The following is a 15365-nucleotide window of genomic DNA, read 5'->3' on the forward strand; positions in this document are numbered from 1 at the left end:
ATATTTTTTAAGAACTACCTGGAGGATACAGACAGAGGTATGCTTAGATATGCATACAAATAAACATATTTCAGGGTCATGAGGCCTAGCCTCCTCAGGACCACCACCCAGCCATTCTCACAGACTTTGTGCCTCCTCAGATATCCAGGTTGCATGACTCACGCACATGCTCTCAAAACCAAGCATAGATAAGAATCATCAAAACAAGCGGATCTATTTGGTAGAAAACAGAGAGAAGTGAAATCTCATATCTGGGTTAGCTCCCTGGAGTCTCTCTATACCTCTCTCCTTGAGAGGTCTCTAGAAGAAAAACCTGGGATATGTGGCTTAGGAGTAGGAGTAGTGTGTGTGTTTGATTTATTTCAGGTTAAAGCAGGGTTGTTTTAGGCAGGAAATAAAAGGAGTGCCCTGGAAGGTCCTTATTGGTTTACTCTGCTGCAAATCGAATTGCTCTGCTAATTTCCATACTGTTGTTATAGCCAATAATGTCATTCCCACTAAGTGCTCAGTTATTTAAGAAATGTGGAGCAATGGTTGAGGTCAGGGCAGGACTGCAGACTGCAGCCAACACTGGATGGAGAGATGGGTGGAGAGAGGGGGGGGGGGTACCTGGAAGAGTGCATAGAAAGAAAGGGAATGGGGAGGAAAAAGAACGATGGGGGAGGATAAGTAGCATAAACAGAGATAAAGGAAGAGAGAAAGAGCGAGGGAGTGGGGAGGAAAGGAGAGAGAGCAGACGAGATGATGGACAGTGATGGAGACAGAGAGGGAGTTATGGTACACACCCAGGTGGCCTCTCAGTCAGCAGTACTTTCTATAAACAATACAGAGTGAGTTTGGCTCTGAAGTCCGATGGGCACACACACACACACACACACACACACACATCGAAAGAGCAAAGTTTCCACACTGTACAGAGATAAAGGACCAACAACTGTCAGAGAGGGGAGAGGTATGGGACAAGGGATTTGAGGTTACACACACATAGGTAGGACTTAACTAGAAGCCTTGGACCCGACCCCAGGCCTGAACCTCCCTTTGACATACAGTAGGCTTAGAAGTTGAACTAAAGTAAAAGAGACGTGGGTATACAGGACAGTCGTTTGAACATGTGACACATACTACAGTAGTATTGCCTACCCACTCATTGATTCATTTACATTGTTGGCTTCAACCGTCTCCTCAAACAGCCTTACGCACTCTCTTATTGTAGTAGATGTAGTGTTGTACTAAATGCTGTGCTACTGCTGGGTTAAGCATCTTACCCACTCTCTTATTGTAGTAGATGTAGTGTTGTACTAAGTGCTGTGCTACTGCTGGGTTAAGCATCTTACCCACTCTCTTATTGTAGTAGATGTAGTGTTGTACTAAGTGCTGTGCTACTGCTGGGTTAAGCATCTTATCCACTCTCTTATTGTAGTAGATGTAGTGTTGTACTAAGTGCTGTGCTACCGCTGGGTTAAGCATCTTACTCAAGGACAAAGAAACACTGTACCCATCAAATACATACCCAACTTCTAAAGTTATCCATGACAGTCAACAAGAGAAAACCTAATCCAATTTTCCATTCCTTGCTGTGTTTTACATTTCCCTAACATTGTGTGAGTTTGTTTGAGAAGGGGTAATATGCTAAAATCACTTCTCACTCATCCCCAGTATAAGACGTTAAGGAGCATGCCTGGTGCTGGCTGCTTTGTGTGGCCAACCTAAACCCTGTGAAGGTTTAACAGGATCAGCGGCTAGGTGACGGAGCCGAGGGATACGAGTTAATGTCCCTTTATCTACCACATAGAGGCCCTTTCTCCACAAGTGCCTCTGAAGTGCCTCAGATATCCCTCGCTTCTTGGAAATGTGAGGCTCACGTGCGCTCGGTTGTTCCACCTACAGCCGTCCTTGATATTTACCGCAAGGCTGTCTCTCAGATCTGCTGGAGGATTTGAATATTTTATGAGCCAGAGAACATTGGATCTGACAGTGGAGCTTTGTTCTTTGCTGCACGCTTCCCTCCAACCTTCTGATACAGACATGTTCCACTGTCCTTCTCAATGAGCAAAGCCTCCTCGCCTGGCGCCTGACAGGGAGGATAGACACGCCACCCACGTTGAGCTGTGGATAAGACGGAGGCATTATTGAGACAGAAGGACAGGGAAGTGTAATAAAGCTCCAGTCAACTGAACCAGATGGGGATATCTGACATAATGAACTGTAGTTTGCACTGAAATATATATATGTATATATATATATATATATATATATATATATATATATATATATATATATATATATATATATATATATATATATATATATGTCTAGACTGAAGGCACAGTGATCTGTTGAAAGGTACAAATGACTCGGGCTGATTTATTTCTGTGTCATTCTGAAATGTTAATCTTTTCATCTTATTTTTTATTGGAATGTGATGCCAGTGAATACAACTGAATACAATGCCATTCGTGCCGTTCGTGCACTTGGCAAACCTCTTCTTCTGAACCTAGCTATAGAATCTAGTCCGGTCTTTGACTAAGCCCTGCACCCTGCACCCGCTCCCCATGTTATCCAGCCGACTGCATCGCCAACTATAACAACCAGATGGAGAGCAAACAGACCAACCTGATGGTGCCGGAGGGAGGAGTGTACGGAGACGTGGACCTCTCCAACAAGATCAATGAGATGAAGACCTTCAACAGCCCCAACCTGAAGGACGGACGCTTCGTTGGGCCGGGTGGACCAGGGGGACAGCCCACCCCGTACGCCACCACACAGCTCATCCAGTCGTCTATCCTGGGCAACAACATCAACACAGACAGAGACAGAGGGAGAGGAGGAGGAGGGGGAGGGGAGATGAACGAGAAACACGGCTGGAAACCCACCCCGGTTCAGCTGCAGAAGCAACAGGAAATGACCTCACAGCTCCACCAGTATAACATCATGGAGCAGAACAAGCTAAACAAGGGTGAGTGTGTGGTGGGAATCGGTGGAGGTTAGGAGGTCAAAACATAGCCGCCTTCCATCTTTCTTTTTTCCCTTCTCTCTTTCCCTTTATCTCTGTGGATGGACCCACCATGCTGAAGAATGTTCCTTTTTTCACTCGCTTCCCTGCTGCCCCACATTCAGTCATATTGATAGAGACCATCATCAGTCTCTCTCTCATTGTCTGTTATGCATTTACTTAGCTCCTCTTTCCTCTCTGTGTTCATATATAATCTCTGCTCTACATTCTGGGTCAGTTTCTGTCTTTTCAGTCTGGGTTGTTCTTCATGGGTAAAGTCACGTTGCAACAGGTGTGAGGATTTTCTCCAGGTGTCAGGTATCTGAAGGAGAAAGAAACATTTCTGTTGGAACTGACAGGCACTGATCTAAAGTGTCGTCACCTTGTTCTTACCTGCAGGAAAGAGCTGCTGCTTTAGTAACACTGTTTTCAGTTTGGTCATGGTCTCTTGTGTGGAACAGAAATTGCATGTCTTCTCTTTCAGCACTATTAGGAAGACAACATCATGTTTTTGTTTGTTGTGACAGTTTAAAATTACATTTAAACTTATTAGAGGTGTATGACACACATTTAAACACATCGCTGGTTAAGATCATTATTTAGATGTGTTGTTACAATGTTAGCACTTATGTTAGCCTAACTGTGATCATTAGTCAGTTAAAACTCAAACAGTCTCTATGCATCTTTTGATATCATAATGTCCCCTTCTGTCATTCATTTTCATAAGCTATCTGTACTTTTCTAATGCAATAATGTAGTGTATGCTACCCTGCGACCCACCTTCATCATGCTTACCATCCTCCTCCTCTCCCCTACCAGACCACTATAGAGGAGGGGACAGTCCCATGGCTACCACCATCCTCTATAACCAGGCCCACGAGGCCCACACAGGGGGATCCTACAACAGCTCTGACCGTGGCAGCAGCAGCACCTCTGGTGAGAGAGGGGGGAAGGAGGGGGGACAGGGGTAGACAGGGGTTATCAGATCCACAGCCAGATGGCTGGTGTTTTACTGCCTGGATGTTCAGTCAATCGCTCTTGTTGTTGTTGTTTCCAGTTCATTATTATTTCTATAAAACCACTTAATCACTTTCAACCCAGAAGCTCCATTTCTAAATCATTATTTTCCTCAAAAGCAATAAATCATAGTGGGACTAATAATGCATGATGCTTTAAAATGGTAATTTTGATTAATTTCCATGTCAGTCTCTTGAAGAGGAATGAAAAGCAGCCTTCAGTGGAGGGAAAATGGAGAACACAAAGAAAGAGAAAAGAAACGTCCGGTTTCAGTTCCCATTCTGTGTGTTCCCATTCTGTGTGTTCCCATTCTGTGTGTTCCCATTCTGTGTGTTCCCATTCTGTTTGTTCCCATTCTGTTTGTTCCCATTCTGTGTGTTCCCATTCTGTTTGTTCCCATTCTGTGTGTTCCCATTCTGTGTGTTCCCATTCTGTGTGTTCCCATTCTGTGTGTTCCCATTCTGTGTTCCCATTCTGTGTGTTCCCATTCTGTGTGTTCCCATTCTGTGTGTTCCCATTCTGTTTGTTCCCATTCTGTTTGTTCCCATTCTGTTTGTTCCCATTCTGTGTTCCCATTCTGTGTGTTCCCATTCTGTGTGTTCCCATTCTGTGTGTTCCCATTCTGTGTGTTCCCATTCGGTTTGTTCCCATTCTGTGTGTTCCCATTCTGTGTGTTCCCATTCTGTTTGTTCCCATTCTGTTTGTTCCCTTTTCTGTTTGTTCCCATTCTGTGTGTTACCATTCTGTGTGTTCCCATTCTGTGTGTTCCCATTATGTGTGTTCCCATTCTGTTTGTTCCCATTCTGTTTGTTCCCATTCTGTGTGTTCCCATTCTGTGTGTTCCCATTCTGTGTGTTCCCATTCCGTGTGTTACCATTCTGTGTGTTCCCATTCTGTGTGTTCCCAGTCTGTGAATTTCCAGTCTGTGAATTTCCAGTCTGTGTGTGTTTCCAGTAAGTGTCAGTTTTCCAAACTGTGTCAGTTTTCCAGTCTGTGTCAGTTTTCCAGTAAGTGTCAGTTTTCCAGTAAGTGTCAGTTTTCCAGTAAGTGTCAGTTTTCCAGTCTGTGTTAGTTTTCCAGTAAGTGTCAGTTTTCCAGTCTGTGTCAGTTTTCCAGTCTGTGTCAGTTTTCCAGTAAGTGTCAGTTTTCCAGTCTGTGTTAGTTTTTCCAGTAAGTGTCAGTGTTCCAGTATGTGTTAGTTTACCAGTAAGTGTCAGTTTTCCAGTCTGTGTCAGTTTTCCAGTCTGTGTTAGTTTTCCAGTAAGTGTCAGTTTTCCAGTCTGTGTCAGTTTTCCAGTCTGTGTTAGTTTTCCAGTCTGTGTCAGTTTTCCAGTAAGTGTCAGTTTTCCAGTCTGTGTTAGTTTTTCCAGTAAGTGTCAGTTTTCCAGTAAGTGTCAGTTTTCCAGTCTGTGTTAGTTTTTCCAGTAAGTGTCAGTTTTCCAGTCTGTGTTAGTTTTCCAGTAAGTGTCAGTTTTCCAGTCTGTGTCAGTTTTCCAGTCTGTGTCAGTTTTCCAGTAAGTGTCAGTTTTCCAGTAAGTGTCAGTTTTCCAGTAAGTGTCAGTTTTCCAGTCTGTGTTAGTTTTCCAGTAAGTGTCAGTTTTCCAGTCTGTGTCAGTTTTCCAGTCTGTGTCAGTTTTCCAGTAAGTGTCAGTTTTCCAGTCTGTGTTAGTTTTTCCAGTAAGTGTCAGTGTTCCAGTATGTGTTAGTTTACCAGTAAGTGTCAGTTTTCCAGTCTGTGTCAGTTTTCCAGTCTGTGTTAGTTTTCCAGTAAGTGTCAGTTTTCCAGTCTGTGTCAGTTTTCCAGTCTGTGTTAGTTTTCCAGTCTGTGTCAGTTTTCCAGTAAGTGTCAGTTTTCCAGTCTGTGTTAGTTTTTCCAGTAAGTGTCAGTTTTCCAGTAAGTGTCAGTTTTCCAGTCTGTGTTAGTTTTTCCAGTAAGTGTCAGTTTTCCAGTCTGTGTTAGTTTTCCAGTAAGTGTCAGTTTTCCAGTCTGTGTCAGTTTTCCAGTCTGTGTTAGTTTTCCAGTAAGTGTCAGTTTTCCAGTCTGTGTCAGTTTTCCAGTCTGTGTTAGTTTTCCAGTCTGTGTCAGTTTTCCAGTAAGTGTCAGTTTTCCAGTCTGTGTTAGTTTTTCCAGTAAGTGTCAGTTTTCCAGTCTGTGTTAGTTTTCCAGTAAGTGTCAGTTTTCCAGTCTGTGTCAGTTTTCCAGTCTGTGTTAGTTTTCCAGTAAGTGTCAGTTTTCCAGTCTGTGTCAGTTTTCCAGTCTGTGTTAGTTTTCCAGTAAGTGTCAGTTTTCCAGTAAGTGTCAGTTTTCCAGTCTGTGTTAGTTTTCCAGTAAGTGTCAGTTTTCCAGTCTGTGTCAGTTTTCCAGTCTGTGTCAGTTTTCCAGTCTGTGTCAGTTTTCCAGTCTGTGTTAGTTTTCCAGTCTGTGTCAGTTTTCCAGTCTGTGTCAGTTTTCCAGTAAGTGTCAGTTTTCCAGTCGGTGTTAGTTTTTCCAGTAAGTGTCAGTTTTCCAGTCTGTGTTAGTTTTCCAGTAAGTGTCAGTTTTCCAGTCTGTGTCAGTTTTCCAGTCTGTGTTAGTTTTCCAGTAAGTGTCAGTTTTCCAGTCTGTGTCAGTTTTCCAGTCTGTGTTAGTTTTCCAGTAAGTGTCAGTTTTCCAGTAAGTGTCAGTTTTCCAGTCTGTGTTAGTTTTCCAGTAAGTGTCAGTTTTCCAGTCTGTGTCAGTTTTCCAGTCTGTGTTAGTTTTCCAGTAAGTGTCAGTTTTCCAGTAAGTGTCCGTTTTCCAATCTGTGTCAGTTTTCCAGTCTGTGTTAGTTTTTCCAGTAAGTGTCAGTTTTCCAGTCTGTGTTAGTTTTTCCAGTAAGTGTCAGTTTTCCAGTAAGTGTCAGTTTTCCAGTCTGTGTCAGTTTTCCAGTCTGTGTCAGTTTTCTAGTCTGTGTCAGTTTTCCAGTCTGTGTTAGTTTTCCAGTAAGTGTCAGTTTTCCAGTCTGTGTTAGTTTTCCAGTAAGTGTCAGTTTTCCAGTAAGTGTCAGTATTCCAGTATGTGTGTGTCCACATATGCTGAAGTTGAAGTGTGTGTGAGCAAAATTCAATCCCATGGGTTGTTAACAGAAAATGAAATACCTTGTTTGTGAGTGTTTTTCTGTCGTGTGAGCTAGTCACACATTTTTTTGTAAAAAAACATTAATTACCGTCCCCTTCATTCCGGCAAAGAGGAGGATAATCTCATCAGAGCTGCAGTGTTTGTTTCTGGACAAGGACTAATGACACACACATTCCAGAGGGAATGCAACACTGCCTCCATAACGCCCAGGATCCATTCTGATATTGTATATGAAGTTCAGCTCATTAAAGAGCAGCCCTCTGTGCTCGCTGAGCTCACAGCTCATTGGTTTCCCATTCTAATTGGCTGCTGTTAATTGGCCTCTGATGTTTTCTGCTTTTTTTCACGTTTTTCTATTTTCTCTTGGCAATGGTGAACATTAGTTGAAAAATGACTGTGTTTTTGATGGCATGGCTGGCATTAATTACACATTGAGAGATAATGTGCGTGGTGCATTTTCGCAACGTCCATAAAGTAAGGGGTTGCCATTAGCTGACATGCTCTCGTGTAAAATTATACCATTTTTTATCTGTGTAAATCCCACGCTGTAATTAGCCCTGTTTGTTCCTATTCTATTATCTGCTGTCGATGTATTAATTTCACTGCTGATTTAACATTATTCAACTATGTAGATGGTTGTGAGACAGAGGAGGATGTGGGAGTGGGGATGTGTGTCTGCATGTTTCTGACTGAAGGAGTTCTTTGTTCATGTTTTTCCAGGGAGTCAAGGTCAAAAGAAGGGAGTGCGCACCCCCAAACTACCCAAACAGAGTGCAATGAACTGGGCTGACCTTCTGCCTCCTCCCCCAGTTAACCCACCTCCCTGCCGCAACATGGAGGAGTACTCCCTGTCTATGGACGAGAGGTGGGACATGTCTACACACACACACACACACACACACACACACACACACACACACACACACACACACACACACACACACACACCTCCCTGCCACTCGACCCTTTCCTTTCATTTACTGAAACAGTGTTAGATTTGTCCTAAGCATTTTTGTTCTATTGTGTATCAATGCTAGGTTCATGTCAAACCTTTTCCTTTACCTTGGTAGAAGCACAACATGACTATATACTAGCGACATTGTTCCAGCTATGAATGTTATTGTCACGTTGAGTGACATCCAACTAATCAGCGTGTTTCACTGTGTTGACAGCTATGACCCAGACATGCAGTGCTCCCTGCCCCCCTCCCGCATGTACCTGCAGCCAGATGAACTGGAAGAGGAGGAAGGGGAGGAGGAGGAGATGGAGAGGGGTCCCACTCCACCTGTCAGAGGGGCTGCCTCGTCCCCCGCCGCGGTGTCCTACAGCCACCAGTCCACAGCCACCCTCACCCCCTCGCCCCAGGATGAGCTGCAACCCATGCTCCAAGACACTGCAGACAGCATTGGCTCTGGACACGAGCGCAGGTACTGGGAGGTGTTATTCTGGATTAAAATAGACTCTGATTGGCTGATATACAGTGGGTATCATAAGTATTCACCCTCCCCCTTAGATATTTTAACAGTCTATTGTGTTACAAAGTGGGAATGAAATATATTTAAATGTGATTTTTTTTCGGGGTCATTGATCTACACAAGATACTCCATAATGTTAAAGTGAAAAGAACATTCTATAAATGTACAATAAAATAAAAATATGGTCGTTGCGTAAGTATTCACCCCATAAATGAGTTCAGTTAGACCTAAATGACAGAGTGAAACATATACAGAATCAAGTATAAAGAATCAGAATATATCAAAACATGTATCCTTTATGGAGCAAGGCACTAAAGTCATGCAAAGAGCTGTTTCTGAAGTATATTGTTAGTACTCATTTATTCAAGGTGTACTATTGATTTATCTTTCATTCATCTTTTGTTTTGATCGTTGACAAAAAACGATACTAAATATATTTTATTCCCACTTTGTAAGACAATAAATGGGTGATACCCACTGTAGTAATGATTTCAATAGTCTCTGCAAAAAAATGCAATCATATTTTATAATTGATTTATATAATTGATTTCTCATACCCTACATTAAGAACATGTCTCCTGCTGTTTCAGACGCCATGCAGTGAGCCCCCCTCCCCGGCCCCTCTCCCCCTCACACACCTACGGCTACATCTCCAGCCCCATGTCCCTGGACACAGACGGCATGGAGGAAGAGGGGGAGATGTTGGAGGAAGAGGAGGAGGAGGAGGAGGAGGAGGAAGGGGACGAGACAGACGCGGAGGTGGCTAAGGTGCACCACCACCACACCCACCCTCACCACCCCCACCACCCCCACCACCCCCAGCAGATGCACCCCAGGAGGCTGCTGTTGCGGGGCCTGGAGCAGACGCCAGCCTCCAGTATGGGGGACCTGGAGAGCTCTGTGACGGGATCCATGATCAACGGCTGGGGTTCGGCATCCGAGGAGGATAACGCCTCGTCAGGGCGCTCCAGCGCTGTCAGCTCCTCAGACGGATCCTTCTTCACAGATGCCGACTTTGCCCAGGCAGTCGCGTCTGCTGCAGAGTACGCAGGCCTGAAGGTGGCCAAGTACACCAACCCCACGCAAGGCCAGGAGGGAGGCCCCGGAGGTAAGCACATCTGTTCCTCACTAATATAACGTCACTTTATCAAGAAGAAGAGAATACAAGATAATGAGCACCTTAATTCCTTAGAGTCTAAGACGTTAGAAGAGGGTGGGTGCTAAGCTGACAAATGGTATTGATATACGGTATGATGGTCATACTATGGATCATTTAGCTCTTTTATTTTTTATTTGAGGGCCCCTTTAGGTATACATTTTTGGGGGGATAAAATATTGATTTTGGCCTTTACTACTAAAGCCAATGGAAATGCATTGAACTACAAATTCATAAATGTCAAAATGGACAGTGAAAAACAAAATCATAAGAAACAAGGTTTTGAAGTGTCTGTCCTAAATCTAAGAGAAATTAAAAATACAGTATACTGTATATATTTATTTACACATATTTAACCCATGTTTACGGTATGCACAAAACTACCTTCAAACTTCCATAAAAAAAAAAAACATGATTACCTTCAGACGAGTCACTTGACACTTGTGGGGGTTGTAGAGCCAAATGGAGAACACCATCGTGTTCGTGAGAGTCTCCCCTTTCCATAGAATAGTCAGAATAGTTTGAACGCTGTTCGGACACTACAGACGTTTTCGTGAGAAGACTGATTTTCAGGATGTTTCATGATCTGACAAACACTGCACCTTCACCGCAGATGCGGAAGTATGACACTGGAGGACGTGGTGGATTGAGACGCAGCCAATACAAAACAGATATCTCTATCTTAAAAGGATATCTCTATCTTAAACGGATGTCTCTTTCTTAAACTGATATCCCTATCTTAAACGGATATCTCTAGCTTAAACTGATATCTCTATCTTAAACGGATATCTCTAGCTTATACTGATATCTCTATTTTAAACGGATATCTCTAGCTTCAACTGATATCTCTATCTTAAACAGATATCTCTAGCTTAAACTGATATCTCTATCTTAAACGGATAACTCTAGCTTAAACTGATATCTCTATCTTAATCTGATATCTCTAACTTAAACTGATATCTCTATCTTAAACGGATATCTCTAGCTTATACTGATATCTCTATTTTAAACGGATATCTCTAGCTTCAACTGATATCTCTATCTTAAACAGATATCTCTAGCTTAAACTGATATCTCTATCTTAAACGGATAACTCTAGCTTAAACTGATATCTCTATCTTAAACTGATATCTCTATCTTAAACGGATATCTCTATCTTAAACGGATATCTCTATCTTAAACTGATATCTCTAGCTTAAACGGATATCTCTAGCTTAAACTGATATCTCTATCTTAAACGGATATCTCTATCTTAAACTGATATCTCTAGCTTAAACGGATATCTCTAGCTTAAACTGATATCTCTAGTTTAAACTGATATCTCTAGCTTAAACTGATATCTCTATCTTAAACTGATATCTCTATCTTAAACTGATATCTCTAGTTTAAACAGATATCTCTATCTTAAACTGATATCTCTAGCTTAAACTGATATCTCTAGTTTAAACGGATATCTCTAGCTTAAACTGATATCTCTAGCTTAAACTGATATCTCTATTTTAAACGGATATCTCTATCTTAAACTGATATCTCTAGGTTAAACTAATATCTCTATCTTAAACTGATATATCTAGCTTAAACTGTTATCTCTATCTTAAACTGATATCTCTGGTTTAAACTGATATCTCTATCTTAAACGGATATCTCTAGCTTAAACTGATACCTCTATCTTAAATGGATATCTCTAACTTAAACTGATATCTCTAGCTTCTCTAGCTAAAACTGATATCTCTAGCTTAAACTGATATATCTAGCTCAAACTGATATCTCTAGCTTAAACTGATATCTCTATCTTAAAGTAATATCTCTAGCTTAAACTGATATCTCTAGCTTAAACTGATATATCTAGCTGAACTGATATCTCTATCTTAAACAGATATCTCTAGCTTAAACTGATATCTCTAACTTAACCTGATATCTCTATCTTAAACTGATATCTCTATCTTAAATTGATATATCCAGCTTAAACTGATTTCTCCAGTTTGAACTGATATCTCTATCTTAAACTGATATCTCTAGCTTAAACTGATATCTCTAGTTTATGAAACTGATATCTCATGTTTATGAATCTCTTATTCTGAAAGCCCACTGACAGAGGGGAAACCTTTTCATGGTTTCATGTACCTTACCAAATGTGTATTTTCCTTCAGGACGAAAGTATCAAATGACCCCTTCAGGCCACCGTCCTGGCAGCCCCCTGTCCACAGACAGCAACATGAGCACGGCCAACATGCAGAAGAGGCCTCCTAAGAAGCAGAAACAGCACCCTGCAGCGGGCCACCCAGGGCTCCAGCGACGAGAGGCCTACCCTGAAGGTACAGTACAGAACCACACTCTGCTTATTAATCACTAAAGTACTGTACGAGGTGGAATATCATAATGAGGACTGGAGTTGTACCATGGATCCATTTGTAAACTAGTCCACTAAATCTGTAATACCTCATAATGAGGACTGGAGTTGTGCCATGGATCCATTTATAAACTAGTCCACTAAATCTGTAATACCTCATAATGAGGACTGGAGTTGTACCATGGGTCCATTTGTAAACTAGTCCACTAATTCTGTAATACCTCATAATGAGGACTGCAGTTGTACCATGGATCCATTTGTAATCTAGTCCACTAATACTGTCATATCTCAGTACCCAGCCCCACCCATGTGATGTATGGCATGGTGCCTGCCTGAGACAGTGTCCAGGACTGAGTGTGAGTGTGTCATAAGTCAGAGCTTTTAATCATCTTCCCCTTGTGTGTGTGAGATCACTTCCAATCTGTGGTGGTGCTGAGCAGAGCAGCCTAGATGGTAGGGGTGTGGAGGGGGCCTGTCTCAGGGGACTACTGTCCAGTTCCAGCCCGTTCTCCTGCTGCTGAAACTGGAATGTCTTCCACTCCAGCCAGCCACTAATGAAATTACCCCAGGTGCTCTGGCTCTTATTGAAGTGGCCCCCTGGCCTCCACTCCAGAAGCCAGGAATAAACAAAGCAGAGGCTAACTACAGAGTAACAACGCACAGCACCGGGAATATGCTTATCCTTGTCAAAATGAAGGTTGTCAACTTTAAGGGTATTTATTGTTGCTTTATTTGTGGCCTATGTGTTTAGTTTTAGTTCTGTTTTCCTCTGGGATTGTGTGTGTGTGTGTGTGTGTTTGTGTGTGTGTGTGTGTGTGTGTGTGTGTGTGTGTGTGTGTGTGTGTGTGTGTGTGTGTGTGTGTGTGTGTGTGTGTGTGTGTGTGTGTGTGTGTGTGTGAATGGATGCGTGTTGTTGTGTGTGTCTATGCATTGTTTGTGTGTGTGTGTGTGTGTGTGTGTGTGTGTGTGAATGGATGCGTCCGTGTAGGTGTGTGTGTGTGCATATGTGTGCATTTGTGAGGTGTCCTTGTGTGTTGGAAGCACTTGACAGGCAGATTTAATATCCAGCCCCACTCTGAGCCAGACCAGCTATCACTGCACCAAATCCTACCCCTTCTCCCTTCATCCCTTCATCCTGCCTTCCACCCCATCCCCTCCCTTTGAAGTAAACTCTCCATCCCTCACTCTGCTCTCTTGCAGCTCCCTCCATCTCCTCTCCCTCCCTCCTCCCTCACTCCCAATCTTTGTTCCCTATGTGTGTCTGAGAGGAGTGAGGAGGAGAGGAGACAAGACAGTTCTCCAGCCCCAGTCTGGTCTGGTCGCTGATTGTATTCCATCTGAATATATTGATTGCACTGTAGTGGGGGGCTGGGTGAGTGACAGAGAGGTGATAGGGAGGAGAGAGGTGATAGGGAGGAGAGAGATGATGGGGAGGAGAGAGGTGATGGGGAGGAGAGAGAGGATAGTGGAGGGAGAGAGGTGACAGGGGAGGGAGAGAGTTGACGGGAGGAGAGAGGTGACGGGGGAGGAGAGAGGTGACGGGGGAGGAGAGAGGTGACGGGGGAGGAGAGAGGTGATGGGGGAGAAGAGATGTGATGGGGGAGGAGAGAGGTGATGGGGAAGAGAGAGGTGATGGGGAGGGGAGAGGTGATGGGGAGGGGAGAGGTGATGGGGAGGTGATGGGGAGGAGATAGGTGATGGGGAGGAGCTAGGTGATGGGGAGGAGAGAGGTGATGGGGAGGAGAGAGGTGATGGGGGAGGAGACAGGTGATGGGGGAGGAGACAGGTGATGGGAGGATAGAGATGACGGGGAAGAGAGAGGTGACGGGGAAGAGAGAGGTGACGGGGAAGAGAGAGGTGACGGGGAAGAGAGGTGACTGGTAAGAGAGAGGTAACGGGGAGGAGAGAGGTGACGGGGAGGAGAGAGGTGATGGGGAGGAGAGAGGTGACGGGGAGGAGAGAGATGACGGTGAAGAGAGAGGTAACGGGGAAGAGAGAGATAACGGGGAGGAGAGAGGTGACGTTGATGAGAGAGGTGACGGGGAGGAGAGATGTGACGGGGACGAGAGAGGCGACGGGGAAGAGAGAGGTGACGGGGAGGAGAGAGGTGACGGGGAGGAGAGAGGTGACGGGGAGGAGAGAGGAGACGGGAAGGAGAGAGGTGACGGGGAGGAGAGAGGTGACGGGGAGGAGACAGGTAACGGGGAGGAGAGAGGTGATGGGGAGGAGAGAGGTGACGGGGACGAGAGAGGCGACGGGGAAGAGAGAGGTGACGGGGAGGAGAGAGGTGACGGGGAGGAGAGAGGTGACGGGGAGGAGAGAGGAGACGGGGAGGAGAGAGGTGACGGGGAGGAGAGAGGTGACGGGGAGGAGAGAGGTGACGGGGAGGAGACAGGTGACGGGGAGGAGACAGGTGACGGGGAGGAGAGAGGTGACGTGAGGAGAGAGGTTGATGTATCTTCATGTATTTATTTCCATAGTAGTATGATGATTGCCTCCCCCCCCCCCTGCTAGCTGTGTCCCCCTGCTGTCCATTGCATTGGAGGTCAAAGCGAGAGCAGTAATCCACCCAGGACAGGACAGCCATAAATACCCAGAAGCATCAGTTAGCAGGGGAATTAAAAGAAAGGGGTACAAGTGGACCAAACCCCCTCTCTCCACTCTCCACCCCCCCCCCCCCCCCCCATTCCCCCTCTTTGATTCTCATTTAGTCCTGTTTACTCAGTGGATGGTGAGATGACCAGGTTTGAGGTTATTTCCCCATGTGGTTCACATGCTGGTGTAATGCCTGTTTTAACTTCCACACTCAAGTTAACCCTTTCCATTCCGTCTTTGCTAAAATCTTAATTTAGCAAACACATGTATCCATACATCTGTATAGGCGTCCAATGTGGGAAATAAATCTACATACTTGGTGGTGTATTCTCTTACTAACTGAGCCATCGTTGAGTCTCTCTTTAAAACCTTTTAGGGATAGGGGGCCGTATTCAGAAGTTTGGATGAGTGAGGTGCCCAAAGTAAACTGCCTGTTACTCGGGCCCAGAAGCTAGGATATGCATATAATTGGTAGTATTGGAGAGAAAACACTCTAAAGTTTCCAAAACTGTTCAAATGATGTCTGTGAGAATAACAACACTGATATGGCAGGCGAAAACCTGAGGAAAATCCATCCAGGAAGTGGAATTTTCTTGATGCGGATGCTTTTCAATTGAATGCCTATACGGTATCTAATGGGTTTAGGACCCAGATTGCAGTTCCTATGGATTCACTAGATGTCA

The 15365-nt window shown here is 44.2% G+C and overlaps 1 protein-coding gene across 1 annotated transcript in view; it reads left to right on the plus strand.

Moving 5' to 3' along the window:
- Positions 1-15365, plus strand: part of LOC139382474 (roundabout homolog 1-like) — a 111268-nt gene that overhangs the window by 81481 nt on the left and 14422 nt on the right. Inside the window, exons 19-24 of the mRNA XM_071126550.1 lie at positions 2564-2956; positions 3812-3928; positions 7827-7971; positions 8279-8533; positions 9172-9689; positions 11888-12052. Of these exons, the coding sequence (XP_070982651.1) occupies positions 2564-2956; positions 3812-3928; positions 7827-7971; positions 8279-8533; positions 9172-9689; positions 11888-12052 (1593 nt within the window). The remainder of the gene's footprint in view (positions 1-2563; positions 2957-3811; positions 3929-7826; positions 7972-8278; positions 8534-9171; positions 9690-11887; positions 12053-15365) is intronic.

The sequence above is a fragment of the Oncorhynchus clarkii genome, chromosome 24 (genome assembly GCF_045791955.1).
Source record: "Oncorhynchus clarkii lewisi isolate Uvic-CL-2024 chromosome 24, UVic_Ocla_1.0, whole genome shotgun sequence".
Taxonomy (NCBI): Eukaryota; Metazoa; Chordata; class Actinopteri; order Salmoniformes; family Salmonidae; genus Oncorhynchus; species Oncorhynchus clarkii.